The sequence below is a fragment of the Pristiophorus japonicus genome, chromosome 6 (assembly GCF_044704955.1).
Source record: "Pristiophorus japonicus isolate sPriJap1 chromosome 6, sPriJap1.hap1, whole genome shotgun sequence".
Classification (NCBI taxonomy): domain Eukaryota; kingdom Metazoa; phylum Chordata; class Chondrichthyes; family Pristiophoridae; genus Pristiophorus; species Pristiophorus japonicus.
Window position 1 is genome coordinate 245697295 of NC_091982.1, and position 21935 is coordinate 245719229.

General features: G+C 47.6%; 1 protein-coding gene across 1 annotated transcript in view; it reads left to right on the forward strand.

Moving 5' to 3' along the window:
- Positions 1 to 2922: 2922 nt before the first annotated feature.
- fgf12a (fibroblast growth factor 12a) overlaps positions 2923 to 21935 on the forward strand; it is a 394920-nt gene continuing 375907 nt past the window's right edge. Inside the window, exon 1 of the mRNA XM_070882448.1 lies at positions 2923 to 3146. Within this exon, the coding sequence (XP_070738549.1) occupies positions 3134 to 3146 (13 nt within the window). The 5' untranslated portion in view covers positions 2923 to 3133. The remainder of the gene's footprint in view (positions 3147 to 21935) is intronic.

The window sequence follows — 21935 nt, forward strand, 5'->3', positions numbered from 1 at the left end:
CGAGGAGGTAACCAGGAGGGTAGATGAGGGCAGTGCATATGATGTAGTGTATTATGATTTTATTAAAGCTTTTGATAAGGTCCTACATGGTAGACTGGTCACGATAGTAAAAGCGCATGGGATCCAGGGCAAAGAGGCAAGTTGGATCCAAAATGGCTCAGAGGCAGGAAGCAAAGGGTAATGGCTGATGGCTGTTTTTGTGACTGGAAGGTTGTATCCAGTGGGGTTCCGCAGGGATCAGTGCTGGGTCCCTTGTTTTTGTGGTATATATCAATCAATTGGACTTGAATGTTGGGGGCATGGTTCAGAAGTTTGCATTGAAACTAAAATCGGCTGTGTGGTTGATAATGAAGAAGAAAGCTGCGGACTGCAGGAAGTTATCAATGTTCTGGTCAGGTGGGTAAAACAGTGGCAAATGGAATTCAATCCAGATAATTGTGAGGCAATGCATTTGGGGAGGTCTAACAAGGCAAGGGAATACACATTAAGTGGTACGACACTGAAAAGTGTAGAGAAACAAAGGGACCTGGGAGTGTAGGTCCACAGATCCCTGAAGGTAGCCGGCCAGGTAGATAAAGTGATTAGAAGTCATATGGAATATTCGCCTTTATTAATCAAGGCATGGAATACAAGTGCAAGGAGGTTATGCTTGAATTGTATAAAACACTGGTTAGGCTGCAGCTGGAGTACTGTGTGCAGTTCTGGTCACCACATTAAAAAAAAAGAGGGCAGTTATAAGTGTCTGGAGTGTCCCCCAGATCGGGGGGCACTCGATCTAATGTTTATTTGTACTCCTCAAAAGAGTGGTCACCACATTACAGGACAGATGTGATTGCACAGGAAAGGGTGCAGAGGAGATTTACAAGAATGTTGCCTGGACTGGAGAATTTTAGCTATGAGGAAAGATTGGAGATGCTGGGTCTGTTTTCTTTGGAACACAGAAGGCTGAGGGGAGACTTGATTGAGATGTATAAAATTATGAGGGGCTTGGATAGAATGGATAGGAAGGACCTGTTTCCCTTGGCAGAGGGGTCAACAACCAGGGGACATAGATTTAACGTAATTGGGGGGAGGTTTAGAGGAGATATGAGGGGAAATTTCTTCACCCAGAGGATGGTGGGGGTCTGGAACTCACTGCCTGAAAGGGTGGTAGAGGCAGAAACCCTCACCACATTTAAAAGTACTTGGATGTGCACTTGAAGTGCCGTAATCTACAGGGCTCCGGCTCAAGAGCTGGAAAGTGGAATTAGGCTAGATAGCTCTTGGTCGGCCAGCGTGGACACGATGGGCTGAAATGGCCTCCTTCCCTGCTGTAAATTTCTATGATTCAATGATCCCTTTGTTCCTCCACATCACTCAGTATCCTCCCATTTAATGTGTATTCCCTTGCCTTGTTGCCCCTCCCCAAATGACACTTGTCGAGATTGAATTCCATTACCACTTTTCTGCCCAACTCACCAGTCCATTGAGCTTCCTGCAGTCTAAAGCTTTCCTGTGTGCAGTCAACCACATGGCCAATTTTTGTACCATCTGCAAATTTCTTACATTTATGTTTAAATTATTAACATATACTACAAAGAGCAAGGGACCAAGTACTTCTCTTGTCCTATATGGATAAGTGACTTTGATCAGTTTAATGTGTTAATGAGCTTTGGTTAGTGGCACAATTATAACCCTGGCAGGCTTTAGTTTTGAATGGGTAGATAACTTTGCACATTCCCTCTCCAAACTGTCCCCTTCCAAAATAGGCTCTCTCCAAACTGGTGTGCAGTGAGAATGCAGATGACACTTGCGTTTGTGCACACTCGGAGGCCGAACTCCAAACCATCGTTGACACCTTCACTGAAGCATATGAGAGACTGGGCCTTACACTAAACATCAGTCCTCCACCAACCTGCCCCTGCCACACCATACTGTCCCCCTGATATTCAAGATCTATGATGAGACCTAGGTCAGCGTGGACCACTTTCCATACCTTGGGAGATTTCTGTCAGCGAGGGCAGACATCGATGACGATGCCAGTGCAGCTTTCGGCCACTGAGGAAAAGAGTGTTTGAAGACCAAGATCTCCAACCTGGCACCAAGCTCATGGTCTACAGAGCAGCAGCGATACCCGCCCTCCTATATGCTTCAGAGATGGACAACGGACAGCAGGCAACTCAAAGCACTGGAGAAGTACCACCAACGCTGCCGCTGCAAATCCATTGGCAGGATAGGCGCACCAATGCCAGTGCTCTCTCTCAGGCCAACATCCCCATCGAGGCATTGACCATGCGTGATCAGCTCCGACGGACGAGCCACATCGTCCGCATGCCTGATACTAGACTCCCGAAACAAGCTCTCTACACCGAGCTATGTCACGGCAGGCGAGTCCCAGGACGGCAGAGAAAATGCTTGAAGGACGCCCTCAAAGCCTCTTTGAAAAATTGTAACATTTCCCACTGACTCTTGGGAATCTCTGGCCCAAGACGGCTCAAGGTGGAAAAGGAGCATCCGGGAAGGTGCCAAACACCTCGAGTCTCTTTGCCGGGAACACGCGGAGGCCAAATACAAACCAAGTGGAAGGAGCGCACGACAACCCAAGCACCTCACCACCGACCCGTCCCTCTGACGACCGTCTGCCCCACCTGTGGCAGAGACTGTCGGTCCCCGCATTGGTCTCATCAGTCACCTGAGAACTCATATTAATGTGGAAGCAAGTCATCCTCGACTCCGGGGGACTGCCTAAGAAGAAGTGTAGTGAGAGGCGGGGGGGGGGGGGGAGGGAGTATAACATAAAATTTTCATGGAAGTTTCCAAATCAATAATTGGATTTGTTTAGTGGCCAATAATATCACCTTCAGGCCGGTGCTGTGTGAGTCGACGTCACGGTGCATTTTTGGAAGGGGCGGTCTATGTACCCAGCCCATCTCAGTGTGTGCATAACCCAAGCCTGCTGCAAACCTTTCACAAACACACACACTCAGTCCCTTTAACTGGCGCTCGCTGTTAGCTTCCAGCCGGTGCATCAGTGGATCCCAGTCAGGGCAGAGACGTGGAAGCTGCACGATAATAAAAACATCTCCCCCCTGCACCCCCTCCCTTCTCTCTCTCTCCCCCCTTCGAGGCTGGCCGGAGATTTGACACGACCCAAATGGACAGCAAAGGTAAGGTTTTTTAAAAAAAATTTGGGGAGATGTGTAATTTCTGGAATGTTCCTGCTCTTGTATTATTTAAGAGAGAGAGAGAGGAGAGAGGGGGGGTTAATCCAGGGAGGAGGAGACTGCAGTACAGCACTGACTTAGTACCGAGTGCTGTGAATCGGTGAATTGGAGGCTCCGTGGTCAGTTCACTGCAGTATTGAGAGAGAGAGAGAGAGACACACACACAGACAGACAGACAGAGAGAGAGAGTGTGATAATCTTACTCTCAAAGACAGCAGATTTCGTGAAACAGGACCACTCAACACTCTACTCTCTCTCTGTCTTTGAAGGTATTTTTCAAGATCAGGGTCATGGCTAAATGCATTTGATGATGAAGATTAATAATGTATTGGTGCAAATAATTGGGATTTATTTGCAATGAAACGCGAGTTTCTCGTCAACAGGACACTTGTATAACCGGATTGGAATAAACTGAGCAACAGAAATGGTGTTTAATGTATAGCATGATTTAACAAATAAGGCGGCTCATTGAATAGAACCGCACCCACCGCCCTTCATTTGCTGAACTCTCCCTACATTGACAGTGGGATTATTTAAGACTTATTGTGCACGGTTTTGGGGAGTTAACCCGTCTCGTATCGCTGTTTTTTTTTTAAATTGCTGAGCCCATCTGGTTTGTCCTGTCTCAGTTGCTGCATTGCACACGTGGAACACATATAATGACCAAATGCATCTCCCAGTCTCGCCCCCTCTCGCTCGCTCGCTCTCTCCTTGTCTTCTCCCGCTTTTCTTGGCTTCCTCCTTGTTCTTGTCTGAGTCACGCCAACGCTTCTGGTTGGAAAAGTGATTTTCTGTGTCTTGAGTTATATTCGTACATCAAGTGATGGGAGGGGAGGGATGATTTAGAGAGAGAAACTCTCTGCACCAGGAGGGTTGGAAGTCTACAAACCCTCTCTGGTCACCGCTAGGGAAGGGACCTGGAGTGGGGCAGGGTGTTGGAAAGTAGATGTCTACCTGAAGTTCTCGGGAGGTTGATCATCGGCCTGTAGCAGATCGTCCCCAAGTCCCACGTTGGTTTTGTAAAAAAATCTGCTCTTAAAAGTTGTACTCAATCTAATTTCCTTGACAAAAAAGTCATTCAAGGCCCATCAACGACAGGGTCAGAAAAAGTGAATTGGACGTTGTTGGTGCGAGATCTTGTCCATCGATGCTTCCAGATGCATGTCTTATTGGTGTCTGACTTTTCTGAAAGCTGGTAATGGAGCTGAAACTATACTAAGTGGTGTGTGGGGGAAGTTTCATGACTGGCTGCCTGATCAATCAACAATGTATGTGTGCACTTGTGGCCCAGTGCCATTAATGGTTGTCAATTAAGCATCGCACTGTGCTTGTTTTTTGGGTGCAAACGGGGCGGCGGAGGGCCCAATATGGCGTGCACCCGCACATTCCACCGCCATGGCGTGCCGTGTGCCAAATTGGTTCGGGAGTCCTCAAGGCACACGCCTGAAACCAGCGCTGACCGTGTTTCTTACATAAATCCAGGGCCTCAGGCCTGTTTTGGGCCTACTTCCAATATTCGATTTCTCGAGCCTAAAAGCAGCCAAACCAGCGGTTGTTAACGTGACCTGCTGGAGACTGCCTCCAAAACAGCAAGTTTAAAAAAAAAGACTTATCTGAATGTGGGGCCAGGAAGAGCAGGAAAGCTCCTCCCAGATCCACGTTGACACAGCGGGCTGCGTCTGGTCACTTTGCCTGCATTCCCTCCACCCCCCCCCCCCCAACTGATCACCTACCTTCTCCCTCCACCCCCCCGATCTCCTCTTCCTTGTCCCTCCCCCAACTGATGATCTTCCTTCTACCCACCCCCAGAATCACCACCAGTTGCTGACCCTGCCAGCCGAAGTCGGTCCCCTTGGTGACTGGGGTGGGACTGATGCCCCCGTTGCGGTGCTGCTTGTGTCCTGGCGAGGCCCTCGAGCGCCTCGGTCTCGGTGTGGCAGAGTTGATTTGCTCCAGCATTTGGGCACGGACCAGTTTATCACCAGAGTTGATGGTGAAATGGTTAGTTTGGGGTTGGATGCTTACACCCATCTAGAATGATGTGTGGCTAACCGTGTCCTTATAACTCACTTCCTCTGATATCATATATCCAACTTCAAATATATTTTGGGGAGTGAGTGAATTATGTGATTTAAAAAGAATGTACAGCACAGAAGCAGGCCATTCAGCCCCAACTGCTCCGTGCCGATGTTTGTGCTCCACACGAGCCTCCTCCCACCTCTCTTCATCTCTCTCTATCAACATATCCTTATAATCCTATTTTGTATTTATTAACTTCTACTTAAATGTATCTATGCTATTTGCCTCAACTACTCCATTTGCGAGCAAGTTTCACATTCTCGCCACTCACTGAATGAAGAACCTAGCTATGGGTTTAGGTACAATATCAGTGGTTATTTATTTGTTCAAGGAATGTGGGCATCGCTGGCAAAGCTGGCATTTATTGCCCATCCCTAATTGCCCTTGAGAAGGTGGTAGTGAGCCACCTTGAACCGCTGCAGTCCGTGTGGTGAAGGTGCTCCCACTGTGCTGTTAGGGAGCGAGTTCCAGGATTTTGGCCCAGCGACGATGAAGGAACAGCCGATATATTTCTAAGTCAGGATGGTGTGTGACTTGGAGGGGAACTTGCAGGTGGTGGTGTTCCCATGCGCCTGTTGCCCTTGTCCTTCTAGGTGCTGGAGGTCGCGGGTTTGGGAGGTGCTGTCGAAGAAGCCTCGGCGAGTTGCTGCAGTGCATCGTGTAGATGGTATACACTGCAGCCACGGTGCTCCGGTGGTGGAGGGAGTGAATGTTTACGGTGGTGGATGGGGGGCCAATCAAGCGGGCTGCTTTGTCCTGGATGATAAACTTCTGGAGTGTTGTTGGAGCTGATGATCACACAACCAGTTACATTTTAGTTTCACGTATAAATGAATAAGTTGGGGATGTGTCCGCCCCCCCCCACCTTCTATTAGGTGACTTGATAGCTCGTTCTATAATTTATGCACAAGTGAGGTTGAGGAGGTCATAAGAGCCCATAAAAGTCTCACCCAGGAGGGGAGAAAATTGCTGAGGAAGAAAGTAAATTTTAGACAAATTGTTTAAATAGATGGATGTGCAGTGGGATTCCTTCCTTTGGACCTCCATCCTGAGAATATCCTTTGATTACTGAGTGCTAGGTATCTGTACTAGATTGTAGACTTTTTCATTCGTTTCGAGGCATACGTTTACAAATATGTTCATAATTTTGAAAGTCTGGGTTGGTTTTATATATTCTTCTATAGTCGGAGGTTAGTGTTCTTACTGACTCCTCACTACTCCGGGTACAAAGCTGGTGTCAATTCTGTCTCTGCAAACCCCCTCCTCCTGGCACCTGCGCCCCCTGCCCCCCGCCCCCACACCCACACATCTCCACCACTGCTATAGAAACATAGCTCATGCATGATTCGAATGGCCTCCTTCTGTGCAGTATGGTTCAGCTGTAGTTATTCATTATTATCAATGGGAGAACGCTGAGGGAGATTAACACTAACTGGCATGGGTTATTAGATGGAGTTCATGGTTTTCCTTTTTTCATAATAAAATTATTGATTTTTTTTTATGCGAGGAGACAGAAGGGGGGTTGGTGAAGAAGGATGTTAACTTCAAAATCAGGCCCTTGTTAGAGCACTGTGTGCAGTTTTGGATGTCACATTTATAGAATCACATCAATGATCTAGACTTGAATATAGCGAGTATGATTAAGAAGTTTGCAGATGATACCAAAATAGGCCGTGTGGTTGATAATGAAGAAGGAAGATATCAATCAACTGGTCAGGTGGGCAGAGCAGTGGCAAATGGAATTTAATCCAGAGAAGTGTGAGGTAATGCATTTGGGGATGGCTAATAAGGAAAAGGAATACACATTAAATGGTAGGACCTTGAGCAGTGTAGAGGAACAAAGGGACCTGGGAGTGCATGTCTACAGATCCCTGAAAGTAGCAGGCCAGGGCGATAAGGTGGTTAAGAAGGCATACGGAATGCTTGCTTTATTAGCCGAGGCATGGAATATAAGAACGGGGTGGTGGGGGGGGGGGGGGGGTTATGCTTGAACTGTACAAAACACTGGTTAGGCCACAGCTGGAGTACTGCATGCAGTTCTGGTCACCACATTACAGGAAGGACGTGATTGCACTGGAGAGGGTACAGAGGAGATTTACAGGATGTTGCCGGGAGTGGAGAATCTTAGCTATGAGGACAGATTGGATAGGCTGGGTTTGTTTTCCTTGGAACAGAGGAGGCTGAGGGGAGACCTCATTGAGGTGTATAAAATTATGAAGGGCCTGGATATAGTGGATAGAAAGGGCCTATTTCTCTTAGTAGAGGGGTCAACAAGCAGGGGGCGTACATTTAAAGTAATTGGTAGAAGGTTTAGAGAGGATTTGAGGGGAAATTTCTTCACACACAGGGTTGTGGGAGTCTGGAACTCACTGCCTGAAAGTGTGGTAGAGGCAGAAACCCTCACCATACTTAAAACGTAATTAGATGTGCACTTGGAGTGCCGTAACCTACAGGGTTACGGACCGAGAGCAGAAAGTGGAATTGGCTGGATAGCCTCTTGTTGGCCAGCGTGGACACGATGGGCCGAAATGGCCTCCCTCCGTGCTGTAAATTTCTATGATTCTCTGATTCTATGAAAGGACACTAAAGCCATTGAGAGCAGACCATGTACATGCATCAGGATGATGCCAAGGAGGGGAAATGATAGTTACAAGGAGAGACTTGAGATACTGGGACCGCTGAAGCAGGAAAGGCTAAGAGGAGATTTAATTCTGTTTTTGAATTATGAAGGGTTTCAGTGGTGAATGGGGAAAGACTATTTCATCTGGATGGAGAGTCATCTATCTTTAATTGTCACCGAGAGTGAGGAGCGAGGTTAGGAGAAAGGTCTTCACGTGGTGAGTTGTTGGAGGGCGGATTGCTTGGCCACAGGGAATGGTTGGGGCAGAGAACATTACATCTTGTTAAGGGAAAATTGAAGTTGAGAAAGATGGAAGGCGATATGCAGAGAGCGAGGCAGCGGGATTAGATTTGGCTTGTTCTGGCATGGAGGCATGATGGGCCGAGTGGTCTCCTTCAGTGGTGTAAGCTTGTCTGATTGTAAAATGTTGCAGGGTTTCCCCAAATAGTACAACGAGTTTGAGCAGCGGAGGGGAGCTAAATGTTCATTTGCGTGATTAAAATTCGATTGGGATGTAGGAGAAAGTGCAAGAGAACATCTGTTACTCACGAGGACCTGAAATGAATCTCCAAGGGTTTCAGTATAATGGTCTTGATTGCACAATAATGGGAATGTAAATGCATTGTGCGCAGATGATTAGTGCCAAATAATAAAATCAATAAGATAGTACGTTACATTTAAAATAACTGAACAGAAATGTTCAGGAGTGGGCTGGTTGTGAGTCATTTTCTGCCACCCTAGTTTAAGGCTGCAATCATCCTTTGTGATGATCAAAGAATGGATTTGTGAAGGGCTGGCTGTGTCTGACTGACCTAGCTGAATTTTTTAAGGATGTCACGAGCATGCTGGATTGGGGATGGTCATTCATCATGCAGTCCCTCGAAACGGGGATGACTTGCTTCCACATCAAAAAAGGATGAGTTCACAGGTATTTCAATGAAGGACCTAATATTCCAGGTCCTGAGCTACATTGTGTAGGGTGGAAGATGCCTGTGCTTGGGTTTTTTTAACGTGTGGTGGCCGTTGCACACCAGCCACCACACGGGCTTGACAGAGCTAGGACTTGGTCCAGCGTCAAGGATTAACCAAGACGACTGGAGATCTGCTTTGCCCCGATCACGTCCCTCTACAATCTCTTGCCGTTCCTTCGCCCCGACCTTGCCGCTCCTGCTGTACCTGCCCACGCTCCAATCAGAGACCTGGACCGTGATGCCGTCGCCCTCCTGCACCAGCTCGTGCTGTACCTTGCAGTGGCATGGCGCCATGCTGCCCATGGCCGCCACTTGCCGTTCCTTTTATGGTCCCAGCCTGCCGTTGATAGTGGATGGTTCCGCACAAGATCATATGAAGTCCTTACTACTCGGGGGATCAAGGGTTATGGCGAGAAAGCAGGAAGGGGGTACTGAAGTTTCATGTTCAGCCATGAACTCATTGAATGGCGGTGCAGGCTAGAAGGGCTGAATGGCCTGCTCCTGCACCTATTTGCTATGTTTCTATGTTTCTATAACACAAGGAATTGGAGGGAACCTTGTGATATGGATTAAACATAACATAAGAAATAGGAGTAGGCTATTAGGCCCTTCGAGCCTGTTCTGCTGTTCAATACGATCATGGCTGCTCTTCGACCTCATCTCCACTTTCCTGCCCGATCCCCCATCTCCCTTGATTCTCCCCCCAGAGTCCAAATATCTATCGATCTTCAGCTTGAATATACTCAATGGTTGAGCATCCACAATTCTCTGGGGTAGAGAATTCCAAAGATTCAGAGCCCTCTGAGTGAAGAAATTTCTCCTCATCTCAGTCTTAAATGGCCAACCCCTTATCCAGAGACTATGACCCCGAGTTCTAGACTCTCCAGCCACAGGGAAACAATCTCTTGGCATCTACCCTGTCAAGCACTCTTTGGTAATTAGTTAGGAGATAAAGAGTATGGATAAAGAGAACATTCTCTGATTGGTGGGTTGTGGTAAGTGGTGTTCCCCAGGGATCTGTACCGGAGCTTCAGCTTTTCACCACATATCGTCATAGGCAGCCCCTCGGAATCGAGGAAGACTTGCTTCCACTCCTAGAGTGAGTTCTTTGGTGGCTGAACAGTCCAATACGAGAGCCACAGACTCACAGGTGGGACAAATAGTCATTGAAAGACGGGGTGAATGGGACTGGTTTGCCGCACGCTCTTTCCGCTGTCTTCACTTGATTACTGTACCGGATGAGACTCGAGGTGCTCAGTGCCCTCCCGAATGCACTTCTCCCACTTAGGACGGTCTTGGGCCAGGGACTCCCAGATGTTAGTGGGGATGTCGCAATTTATCAGGGAGGCTTTGAGGGTGTCCTTGTAGTGTTTCCGCTGCCCACCTTTGGCTCATTTGCCGTGAAGGAGCTCCGAGTAGAGCACTCACTTTGGGAGTCTCGTGTCTGGCATGCAAACTATATGGTCTGCCAGCGGAGCTGATCGAGTGTGGTCAGTGCTTCAATGCTGGGGTTATTGGGCTGAATGAGGACGCTGATGTTGGTGCTCCTCTCCTCCCAGAGGATTTGTAGGATCTTGCGGAGACATCGTTGGTGATATTTCTCCAGTAACTTGAGGTGTCTGCTGTACATGGTCTATGTCTCTGAGCCATATAGGAGGGCAGGTATTACTACAACCATGTAGACCATGAGCTTGGTGGCAGTTTTGAGGGCCTGGTCTTCAAACACTCTTTTCCTCAGGCAGCCGAAGGTCCTCCACCTGCTTGTCCTCACCGTATAGCACTGCCCTCCCAGTCATCAAGATCCACGGTGCGGCCTTGGACACATTGGATCACTTCCCATATCTTGGGAGCCTCCTATCAACAAGAGCAGGCATCATCGACGAGATCCAACACCGCCTCCAGTACATATATTAATGATTTGGATGAAGAAATAGAGCGAGTTGTATATCCAAGGTTGCAATTGAGACTAAGTTTAGAGGCAATGTAAATTGTGTAGATGGGAGCAACAAATTACAAAGGGATATTGACAGGCTAAGTGCGTGGGCAAAACTATGCAGATGGCATTCAATGTGTGATGTCATCCACTTTGGATCAGAGAAAGACAAATTGGAAGATTTATATTTATCCCAAGGGGATTGGAATAGAAAAGAAGGATTTGATGATACAGTTCTACAGAGCATTGGTTAGACCCCACTTGGAATACTGCGTTCAGCTGTGGCACCACACCTCAGGAAGGGTATATTGGCCTTGGATGGGATGTTATGCAGATTCAGCAGAGTTATACCCGGTCTTAAAGGGTTAAGTTATGAGGACAGGTTGCATAAATATCGTTGGTGTTCTCTTGAGTTTAGAAGGTTGAGGGGTGATCTAATTGAGATGATTCGATAGGGTAGATACAGAGAAACTATTTCCTCTGGTCCAGAATAAGGAGACACAACCTTGAATAAAAAGTGAAAATGCTGGAAATACTCAGCAGGCCAGGCAGCATCTGTGGAGAGAGAAACACAGTTAACGTTTCAGGTCGATGGCCCTTCATTAGAACTGGAAAATGTGAGATGTAACAGATTTTTAAGCAAGTACAGAGGCAGGGAAAGGGGGAGGGGAGGAAAGAACGAAAGGGAAGGTGTGTGATAGGGTGGAAGGCAGGAGAGATTGAATGACAAAAGGGATGATGGTGAAAGACAAAAGGAGATGGTAATGGGGCAAGTAGAGAAACAAAAGGTGGGTCTAGAGCAGCTGTAATGGGAATAGCATAATCATCAACAGCAGCCCTCTGGGGAAAAAAAAATGGGGGCAGAGGTTGTGGTCTGAAATTGAACTCAATGTTGAGTTCAGAAGGCTGTAAAGTGTCCAATTGAGCTTGCGTTGAGCTTTGTTGGAACAGTGTAGGAGGCCGAGGTCAGAGTGGGAGTGGAGAGGAGAATTAAAGTGACAGGCGACCGGAAGCTCAGGGTCACACTTGCGGACTGAACGGAAGTCTTCCGCAAAGCGGTCACCCAACCTGCGTTTTGTCTCCCCAATGTAGAGGAGACTTCGTCGTGAGCAGTGAATACTGTATACTAAATTGAAATAAATATAAGTAAATCGCAGTTTCACCTGGAAGGTGTGTTTGAGGCCCTTTAATAGTGGGAAGGGAGGAGGTAAAATATATTGCATTCCCGTAGATACAATCTTACAATTGGCGCCGGGCCATTTAGGAGTGAAATCAGGAAGCACTTTTTCCACATAAAGGTTTGTGGAAATCTAGAACTCTCTCCACCAAAAAGTTGTGGATGCTGGGGACCAATTAAAATTGTCAAGACCGAGATCAGTAGATTTTTGTTGGGTCATCTTCTTGGGCAGTCTCCCGAATCGAAGATGACTTGCATCCTCATTAAAATGTGTTCTAAGGTGACTGATGAGTCCGATGTGGGACCGACAGTCTCTGTCACAGGTGGGGCAGATGGTGGTTGGAGGGACGGGTGGGTGGGCTGCTTGGCTTGTCATGTGCTCCTTCCGCTGTTTGTACTTGGTTTCCACATGCTCCCGACGAAGAGACTCGAGGTGTTCGGCCTCTTCTCGGATGCTTCTCCTCCACTTTTGGGCGGTCTTGGGCCAGGGATTCCCAAGAGTTGGTGGGGATGTTACATTTTTTTCAAGGAGGCTTTGAGGGTGTCCTTGAAGCGTTTTTTCTGCCCGCCTGCAGCTTGCCTGCCATGCAAGGTTATCGAGGGGTATGGAACAAAGGTGGGTAAACGGAGTTGAGTTACAGATGAGCCCTAATCGAATGGAATGAATGGAGAGACAGGCTCGAGGGGCTGAATGGCTGATATTCCTATGTTCTTCACTTATTGCGCAGAAGGACACTGGCTTCTGTTGGGAGACGAGAAGTTCGAAATGTATTTTGTTTGGTTAACTTTGCACACTGGTCTGAGCAGCGGTTGAAGAACCCAATTGGAATGAGCTGGGTTGCAGTCAGCATGGGAAAGACGGGCTCCTGCTGGAGACCCAGATTGTCTGTGCGGTCAGAAGGCAGAGCTGCGATGGTTGTACTCTGGCCTCTGCGGTCAGCAGTTGTGCTACTTACGCCGCGAATGAGACCAATGATTTAACTACCCAGAACCACCCCTCAACACTCTTCTGTTTGATCAGGGTAGCTGCATTCATGTAATATATTTCTACATTGATAATGGGGAAGGGAGAGCAAGGAAGGGACATCCAGATTTATTCTCCAAGTTTCTTTCATTGTCTACTGAAGAAGCTCACTCCAGCCAGGGTATCCATGGGTGACTCGCCCAAGAATTATGCTTCATTGTGTGTGATCCCAGGCAGTGAGTGTTGTCAGGCTATCCAACCACAGGGGAATCACTGATTAACCCAATCCTGTCCTCACCCATGCACTCTTGTTGGTGGCTGTTAAATGTCTAGTACCTGACTTCTTTTTGGTTTCCACCCCGCCATTTGTTGTGGCCTTTACCAAGGTTTCCAACAAAGGGCAGGGTTGATCGTGAGTTCTTGCTGCTCACTGAGTCAGTCCCACACCAGCTGGCTCGACTGTCTTCTTCTTAGGCAGTCCCTCAGTCGAGGCTGACTTGCTTCCACACTAATATGAGTTCTCAGGTGACTGATGAGTCTGATGTGGGACCGACCGTCTCTGTCACAGGTGGGACAGATGGTGGTTGGAGGGACGGCTGGGTGCGGTGCTTGGGTTGTCGTGCGCTCCTTCCGCTGTTTGCGCTTGGCTTCCGCGTGCTCCCGGTGAAGAGACTCGAGGTGTCCGGTGCCTTCCCGGATGCTGCTGCTCCACTTAGGGTGATCTTGGGCCAGGGATGTTGCACTTTTTCAAGGAGGTCTTGAGGGTGTCCTTGAAGGATTTCCTCTGCCCACCTGGGGCTCGCTTGCTGTGTCGAAGCTCCGAGTAGAGCGCTTGTTTTGGGAGTCTAGTATCGGGCATGTGGACGATGCGGCCCACCCAATGGAGCTGATCGAGCGTGGTCAATGCTTCGATGCTGGGGGTGTTGGCCTGAGCGAGAACACTGACGTTGGTGCGTCTGTCTTCCCAGGGGATTTGCAGGATCTTGCGGAGACATCATTGGTACTTCTCCAGTGCTTTGAGGTGCCTGCTGTACATAGTCCATGTCTCTGCAGCATAGAGGAGGGCAGACTGTCGTGGAGACAGAAGCACTGTTGCATACTGGCGTTCTACAGAGAGTGGTAGAATAAATGAATGCGGAACATGGACTGGGTGACTCTGTTGTTGGGCTCATGGGTTAAGTGGACCCTCGCCCACTGACTGACTTAGTATTCCAGTGCTCCATATTGTTTTATTCCTATTCATGACTGCAGCATATTCAGTACTTGTTCTCTGAGCCAGTCCAGGTTAGTTGAACAGTATGTATTAACCCTTTGCTTGTGGGACGTGGAGGTTTCCATTTCATTTCCGATGAGATATGAAACTAACAGTCCATCTCCCTGCTCAGGTAGGCATAATGGATCCCTTGGGCACTATTCGAACAAGAGCAAGAGAGTTCGCTCTGCTGTCCTAGCCAATATTTATCCCCCAGCACAACTAAAACAAATTAACTGGTCATTTATCTCGGTGCTTGAGCACAAAAATCTAGGCTGACACTCCAGTGCAGTGCTGAGGGAATGCTGCACTGTCGGAGGTGGCGTTTTTCAGATACGACGTTAAACCGAGGTCCCGTCTGCCCCTCAAGTGGACGTCAAAGATCCCATGGCACTGTTTCGAAGAAGGGAAAGGGAGTTCTCTCCTGTGTCCCTCAGTCAACATAACAAAAACAAATGATCTGGTCATTATCACATTGCTGTTTGTGGGAGCTTGCTTGTACACAAATTGGCTGCTGCATTTCCTACATTACAACAGTGACCACACTTCAAAAAGTACCTCATTGGTTGTAAAGCATTTTGAGATGTCCGGTGGTCGTGAAAGGCACTGTATAAATCCAAGTCTTTCTTTATCTATCTCAGCCTTGAATATACTCAATGATTCAGCACCTACAGCTCTTTGGGGCAGAGAATTCCAAATACCCGTCACTTCGAGATATATCTGTCGAATAAGAAGTGGGGATAACTTGCTGGGCTACAAATGATGACTGATTTAAATTGCAGTAATATTGATTGCTGTCGGTTACGAGACTTTGATAACAGATTCTCGGGACCTAACAGCCACATCAAGCCTAATTATAATTGTTTTTGGATGTTGAATTTATTCTCCCTATTTTTCTCTCTCTCTCTCTCCTGACTCTCGTGAGAGTGCATAGTCCCAGCAGCCTTCCTTCACTCTCAAGTGGCCATTCTGCATATGCCAGCCACAGAATCTTACAGCACAAACAGATGCCATTCGGCCCATCGAGCCTGTGCCAGCCCTTCTGAAAGAACGATCCAATTCATCCCACTCCCCCTGCTCTTTCCCCATAGCCCTGCAAATTTGTCCTTTTCAAGTATTTAGCCTATTCCCCTTTTGAAAGTTACTATTGAATCTGTTTCCACTGCCCTTTTTCAGGCAGCGCGTTCCAGATCAGAATAACTCGCTGCATAAAAAAGTTCTCTTCATCTCTGGTTCTTTTGTCGATTACCTTAAATCTGTGTCCTTTGTTTACCGACCCTTCTGGAAACAGTTTCTCTCTCTCTACTTGATCTAAACTCCATATAATTTTTGAACACTTCTATTAAATGTCCCCTTAACGTTCTCTGCTCTAAGGAGAACAACCCCAGTTTCTCTGGTGTCTCCACATCACTGAAGTCCCTCATCTAAGGCAGCGAGCATTGCCCCTGGGTGCTATCACAATCTGGTCTGGTCCAACGTCCAGCATCACCACTGGATAGCAATCAGGAATGTGAACCCGAGCTTCATGTCCCCTGCTCCTCCGTCCAGGGGCACCGAGGCTGATTCCAGTGCATCCGGGCTGCTATCAGCTTTCCAGGGATGAAACCTGTAATCATCCAGTGCAGTTGTGCATCGTGTCAGCCAGTGGCTCAGTGGGTAGCACTCTTGCCTCTGAGTCAGAACGTTGTGGATTCAAGTCCCGCTCCAGGAGCTTGAGCGCATTAATCCAGGCTGACACTCCCAGTGCAGTGCTGAGGGAGTGCTGCACTGTCGGAGGTGCCGCCATTCGAATGAAACGTTAAACTGAGGCCCCGTCTACTCTCTCATGTGGACGTAAAAGATCTCCTGGCACTATTTTGAAGACAAGCAGGGAAGTCCTCCCCGGTGTCCTCGCCAATATTTACCCTCAATCAACATCACTACAAAAACAGATTATCTGGTCGTTATGACGTTTGCTTTTTGTGGGAGTTTGCTGTGCGCAAATTGGCTGCCGCGTTTCCCACATTACAACAGTGACTACACTTCAAAAAGTACTTCATTGGCTGTAAAGCGCTTCGGGACGTCGGGTGGCCACGAAAGGCGCTATATAAATGCAAGTCTTGCTATTTTTTTTCCAGGCCTGCAGTTGGCCCCGAACCATAAGCGGAGGTTCGGAGCGACATGTCCTTGGCCACCAATTTGCTAACCGCAAAGAAAAAAGCACGGCTGCAGGTTTCATTTTGTAAGGAAAGGCTAAGAGTGCTGATGTGGAGTAACCCGGGCCCCTGTGGCTGGGACAGCCTGACGTCACTGCACCACGAGTGGAAATCACGGGGCCGGTGCAGTTGAGGACTGCACAAGGATTCCGTTTTTTAAAATCAGGAGAAAGAGTGAAATGTAATCTCTTTGGGACGGAGCATATTCAGATTGAGTTGCGAGACAGCTGCTCTCTGTGGATCTATTGGCATATTTGACCCTGTGAGCTTGTCATCGCTCGCTGCGATCTTTAGTTGCCAACACAGTGCCAGTCCTGGCACTTTAATGTCCTTCGCTATGTGAAGCGTTTTAAAAACGTTTCAACATGGAAATCGTCAATGTACACGCAACCATTTAATATGATATTTTAAATTAATTATCACTTGCAAAATGCATTCCCTTTAATTTTTGTTGATTGGTTTAGTTACCTCTTTGTTACCTCTCGACTTGACTATTCCAACTCGCTTCTGGCTGGCCTCCCACATTCTACCCTTCATAAACTTTGAGGTCGTCCAACACTCTGCTGCCCATGTCTAAACTCGAACCGATCCCACGGCACTATTTTGAAGAAGAGCAGAGGAGCTCTACCCGGTGTCCTGGGGCCAATATTTATCCCTCAATCAACATCACTTTTTAAAAAAAAACAAATGATCTCATTATCACATTGCTGTTTGTGGGAGCTTGCTGTGTGCAAATTGGCTGCCGCATTTCCCACATTACAACAGTGACTACACTCCAAATGTACTTCACTGGCCGTAAAGCGCTTTGAGACATCCTGAGGTGGTAAAAGACGCTATGTCAATACAAGTCAGCTTTTTGGACACTGTTTAATGTAGGAAACGCGGCAGCCAATTTGCGCACAGCAAACTGCAGTTATATAAATTACCAGATAATCTTTTTTTTTTAAAAGTGATGTTATATGAGGAATAAATATTGGCTAGGATACTGGGGATAACTCCCCCGCTCTTCTTCAAAATAGTGCCACCTGAGAGAGCAGACGGGGCCTCGGTTTAACGTCTCATCCAAAAGACAGCACCTCCAACAATGCAACGCTCCCTCAGTACTACACTGGGAGTGTCAGCCTAGATTTATGTGCTCAGTCTCTGGAGTGAGTGGGTCTTAAACACACAACTTTCGGACTTGAGTAGTAGACAGCATCGTTGATTATGTGATCTCAGTACCCATAATCGCAAGGATTGCGCGAGTGAACCCTTTTAGCCTTTTGTGTGTTTGTTATAAAATGGTAAGACGAAAAGCAGAGTGTGCAAGTGCTTTTGTGATCGTGGTGAGTGTTTTACTTCCTGTTACTGAATGGTGGGAGATGTTTGTGCAGTAAATGGGGTCTCTGTCACAATAAACGGGGAGTGCTGCCTTTAACCCATTGAGTAGGGGAGTGGAGTAGGGGTTGCCAACCCTCCAGGATTGCCCTAGAGTCTTCACAGGAATTGAAGATTAATCTCCTGGATGCCACCACGAGCAAAAGTGGCAGAGAAAAATCATTAAACAAAATTAAGTGGGTTTTTTTCCCCCAAAAAATTTATTTAGTTATTAAAAAATATTGGAGATAGGGGAATTGCAGTTTTACTGGATGGGGCAATTTGAGACGGGAGTTCATGTGATGAACCCTCCAGGAATATTCCCACCCAGAGTTGGCAACTATCCAGGGCAGTGGTTGGGGTACTGCATGAGCACCCCAGAAATTCCACAGGCCTTTGTTTGCATAAGTGCCGGGATCCATCTGTGATAAACCTCTGTCGCAGTATCTGGAATGGGGCGGGGGCTGTTGGGCGAGGGGTGGGGGCAGGTTTTAATAACGGATCAATGTCGAGGAACTCCCTCCCTAACACCATCACTGAAGGCCCACAACCTACAGTTTCCCCTGCCTGGTTCCCTTGGCAGAGGGGTCAACAACCAGGGGGCATACATTTAAATTAATTGGGGAGAGGTTTAGAGGGCATTTGAGGGGAAATTTCTTCACCCAGAGGGTGGTGGGGGTCTGGAACTCACTGCCTGAAAGGGTGGTAGAGGCAGAAAGCCTCACCACATTTAAAAAAAAAAATACTTGGATGTGCATTTGAAGTGCCGTAACCTACAGGGCTACGGACCAAGAGCTGGAAAGTGGGAATAGGCTGGATAGCTTTTGGTCGGCCGGCATGGACACGATGGGCCGAAATGTCCACTTTCCGTGCTGTAAATGTTTATGATTCTAACTGCCACCTCAGGGCAGCTCGAGATAAAGAAAGACCTTGCATTTCTATAGCGTCTTCCACAACGCACAACGCTCTTTCTTACTGGCACGGGACTATATTTGAGGAGGTCGGAGGTGCTGCTGGAAACAGGTCCCCCGCAGCTAGGAAACGTGGTGTGAAGTCCAGATCTCTCTCTTCTGTGTCTCGGAATAACTCCCAGGTCTGTTGCCTCACTCCCGCCAGACGTGTGCCGGGAAAAGACCAAGGATATCTGGGATGCGTGCTTTGAAATCCCACCACAGGAATTGCGAGAAGGAAAAAGACCACAGTCCATTGAGTTGGCCTTCTACCATCCTGGGAGTCACCTGATCCAACGGAAACGGAGTTGTTGACTAATCACAACAATGAATCTATCAATTTTTATTTATTCATTCTCGGGATGTGGGTATCGCTGGCAAAGCCAGCATTTATTGCCCATCCCTAATTGCCTTTGCGAAAGTGGTGTTGAGCCGCTTTCTTGAACCGCTGCAGTCCGTGTGGTGAAGGTGTTCCCACAGTGCTGTTAGGGAGGGAGTTCTAGGATTTTGATCCAGCAACGATAAAGGAATGGCCGATATATTTCCAAGTCAGGATGGTGTGTGACTTGGAGGGGAGCTTGGAGCTGGTGGTGTTCCCATGCGCCTGCTGCCTTTGCCCTTCTAGGTGGTAGAGGTCGCGGGTTTGGGAAGTGCTGCCGAAGAAGCCTTGGCAAATTGCTGCAGTGCATCTTGTAGATGCTACACATTGCAGCCACGGTGCGCCGATGGTGGAGGGAGTGAATGGTGGATGGGGTGCCAATCAAGCGGGCTGCTTTGTCCTGGATGGTGTCGGGTTTCTTATGTTGTTGGAGCTGCACTCATCCAGGCAAGTGGGGAGTACTCAGTCACACTCCTGACTTATGCCTGGTTGATGGGGGAGTCAGGAGGTGAGTCACTCGCTGCAGAATACCCAGCCTCTGATCTGCTCTTGTAGCTATATGTATATTCAATGGTGAACCTGCAGGGTGTTGATGGTGGGGAATTTGACGATGGTAATGCCATTGATAATCAAGTGGTGGCTGGTTGGACTCTTGTTGGAGATAGTCATTGCCTGGCACAATAATCAAGGGAATAATGGAGGCAATGTATTAGCATGGATCGAGAATTAGCTGGCTAACAGAAAGCAGAGAGTCGGGATAAATGGGTTCTTTTCGGGTTGGAAATCAGAGGTTAGTGGTGTGCCACAGGGATCGGTGCTGGGACCACAACTGTTTACAATATACATAGATGACCTGGAAGAGGGGACAGAGTGTAGTGTAACAAAATTTGCAGATGACACAAAGATTAGTGGGAAAGCGGGTTGTGTAGAGGACACAGAGAGGCTGCAAAGAGATTTAGATAGGTTAAGCGAATGGGCTAAGGTTTGGCATATGGAATACAATGTCGGAAAATGTGAGGTCATCCACCTTGGGGGGGGGGGGAAGAAAAACGTAAAAGGAAATATTATTTGAATGGGGAGAAATTACAACATGCTGCGGTGCAGAGGGACCTGGGGGTCCTTGTGCATGAATCCCAAAAAGTTAGTTTGCAGGTGCAGCGGGTAATCAGGAAGGTGAATGGAATGTTGGCCTTCACTGCGAGAGGGATGGAGTACAAAAGCAGGGAGGTCCTTCTGCAACTGTATAAGGTATTGGTGAGGCCGCACCTGGAGTACTGCGTGCAGTTTTGGTCACCTTACTTAAGGAAGGATATACTGGCTTTGGAGGGGGTACAGAGACGATTCACTAGGCTGATTCCGGAGATGAGGGGGTTACCTTATGATGATAGATTGAGTAGACTGGGTCTTTACTCGTTGGAGTTCAGAAGGATGAGGGGGGATCTTATAGAAACATTTAAAATAATGAAAGGGATAGACAAGATAGAGGCAGAGAGGTTGTTTCCACTGGTCGGGGAGACTAGAACTAGGGGTCACAGCCTCAAAATACGGGGGAGCCAATTTAAAACCGAGTTGAGAAGGAATTTCTTCTCCCAGGGGGTTGTGAATCTGTGGAATTCTCTGCCCAAGGAAGCAGTTGAGGCTAGCTCATTGAATGTATTCAAATCACAGATAGATAGATTTTTAACCAATAAGGGAATTAAGGGTTACGAGGAGAGGGCGGGTAAGTGGAGCTGAGTCCACGGCCAGATCAGCCATGATCTTGTTGAGTGGCGGAGCAGGCTCGAGGGGCTAGATGGCCTACTCCTGTTCCTAATTCTTATGACTATTACTTGCCGCTGATCAACCGAAGCCTGACTGTTGTCAAGGTCTTACTGCATGCGAGCACATTAAACACAGTATTTGAGGAGTTGCGAATGGAACTGAACACTGTGCAATCATCAACAAACATCCCCACTTCTAACATGATGGCAGAAGCTCATGGATGAAGCAGCTGAAGATGGTTGGGCCTAGGGCACTGCCCTGAGCAACTCCTGCAGTGATATCCTGGGGCTGGGCTGATTTGCCTCCAACAACCACAACCATCTTTATGCTAGGTATGACTCCAGCCAGTGGAGAGTATTCCTGCTGATTCCCATTGACTTCAATTTTACTGAAGCTCCTTGATGCCATACTCCGGTAAAATGTTGCCTTGATGACTAGGGCAATCACTCTCAACTCTCCTATGGAACTGTGCTTTCTTCTGTATCCTCTCAATAACTGCAATGTCCTTTCTGTTCTCTGGTGACCAAAACTGTACCCAGAATTCTAAATGCGGTCTCGCCAATGATTTATATAATGACAAGATTTCCGCACTACTTTGGCTCAATATTGACCTTTAAACACATCCCAACATCTGACGAGCATTGTTGTGATAGCTTCAATTTGTCAATCAGGACCCCCCCTCCCCCCCCACCCCACCCCAGATCATTTCCATTTTCCGTGCACGTTATTTTCTTTCCATTTTAAGTAATAGTCCCTTTCTGGATTTTCTTGTTCCCATGTGAAGCAATTTAGCATTTTTGTTAAATTTCATCTGCCATCTGTCTGCCCAACTCTCGGGTATATTCAAATCCTCCTGTAGCTTTGGAGTCCACCACCTTTATTAGTTTCATATCATCTGCAACTTTGTGACTGCAAAGCTCCAGATCATTTATGAAGGGATTAAACAAAACAGACCCCTGTGGACCCCACTAGTAACATCTCCCATGCTGTTGACACCAGCCAGAACCAATACCCTCTGGGTTCTATTGGATAACAAATCACACCGACAATTGACCTGGTGTGATCCACGTGCCTGTCCCCTCAGAGTAAGTCCAC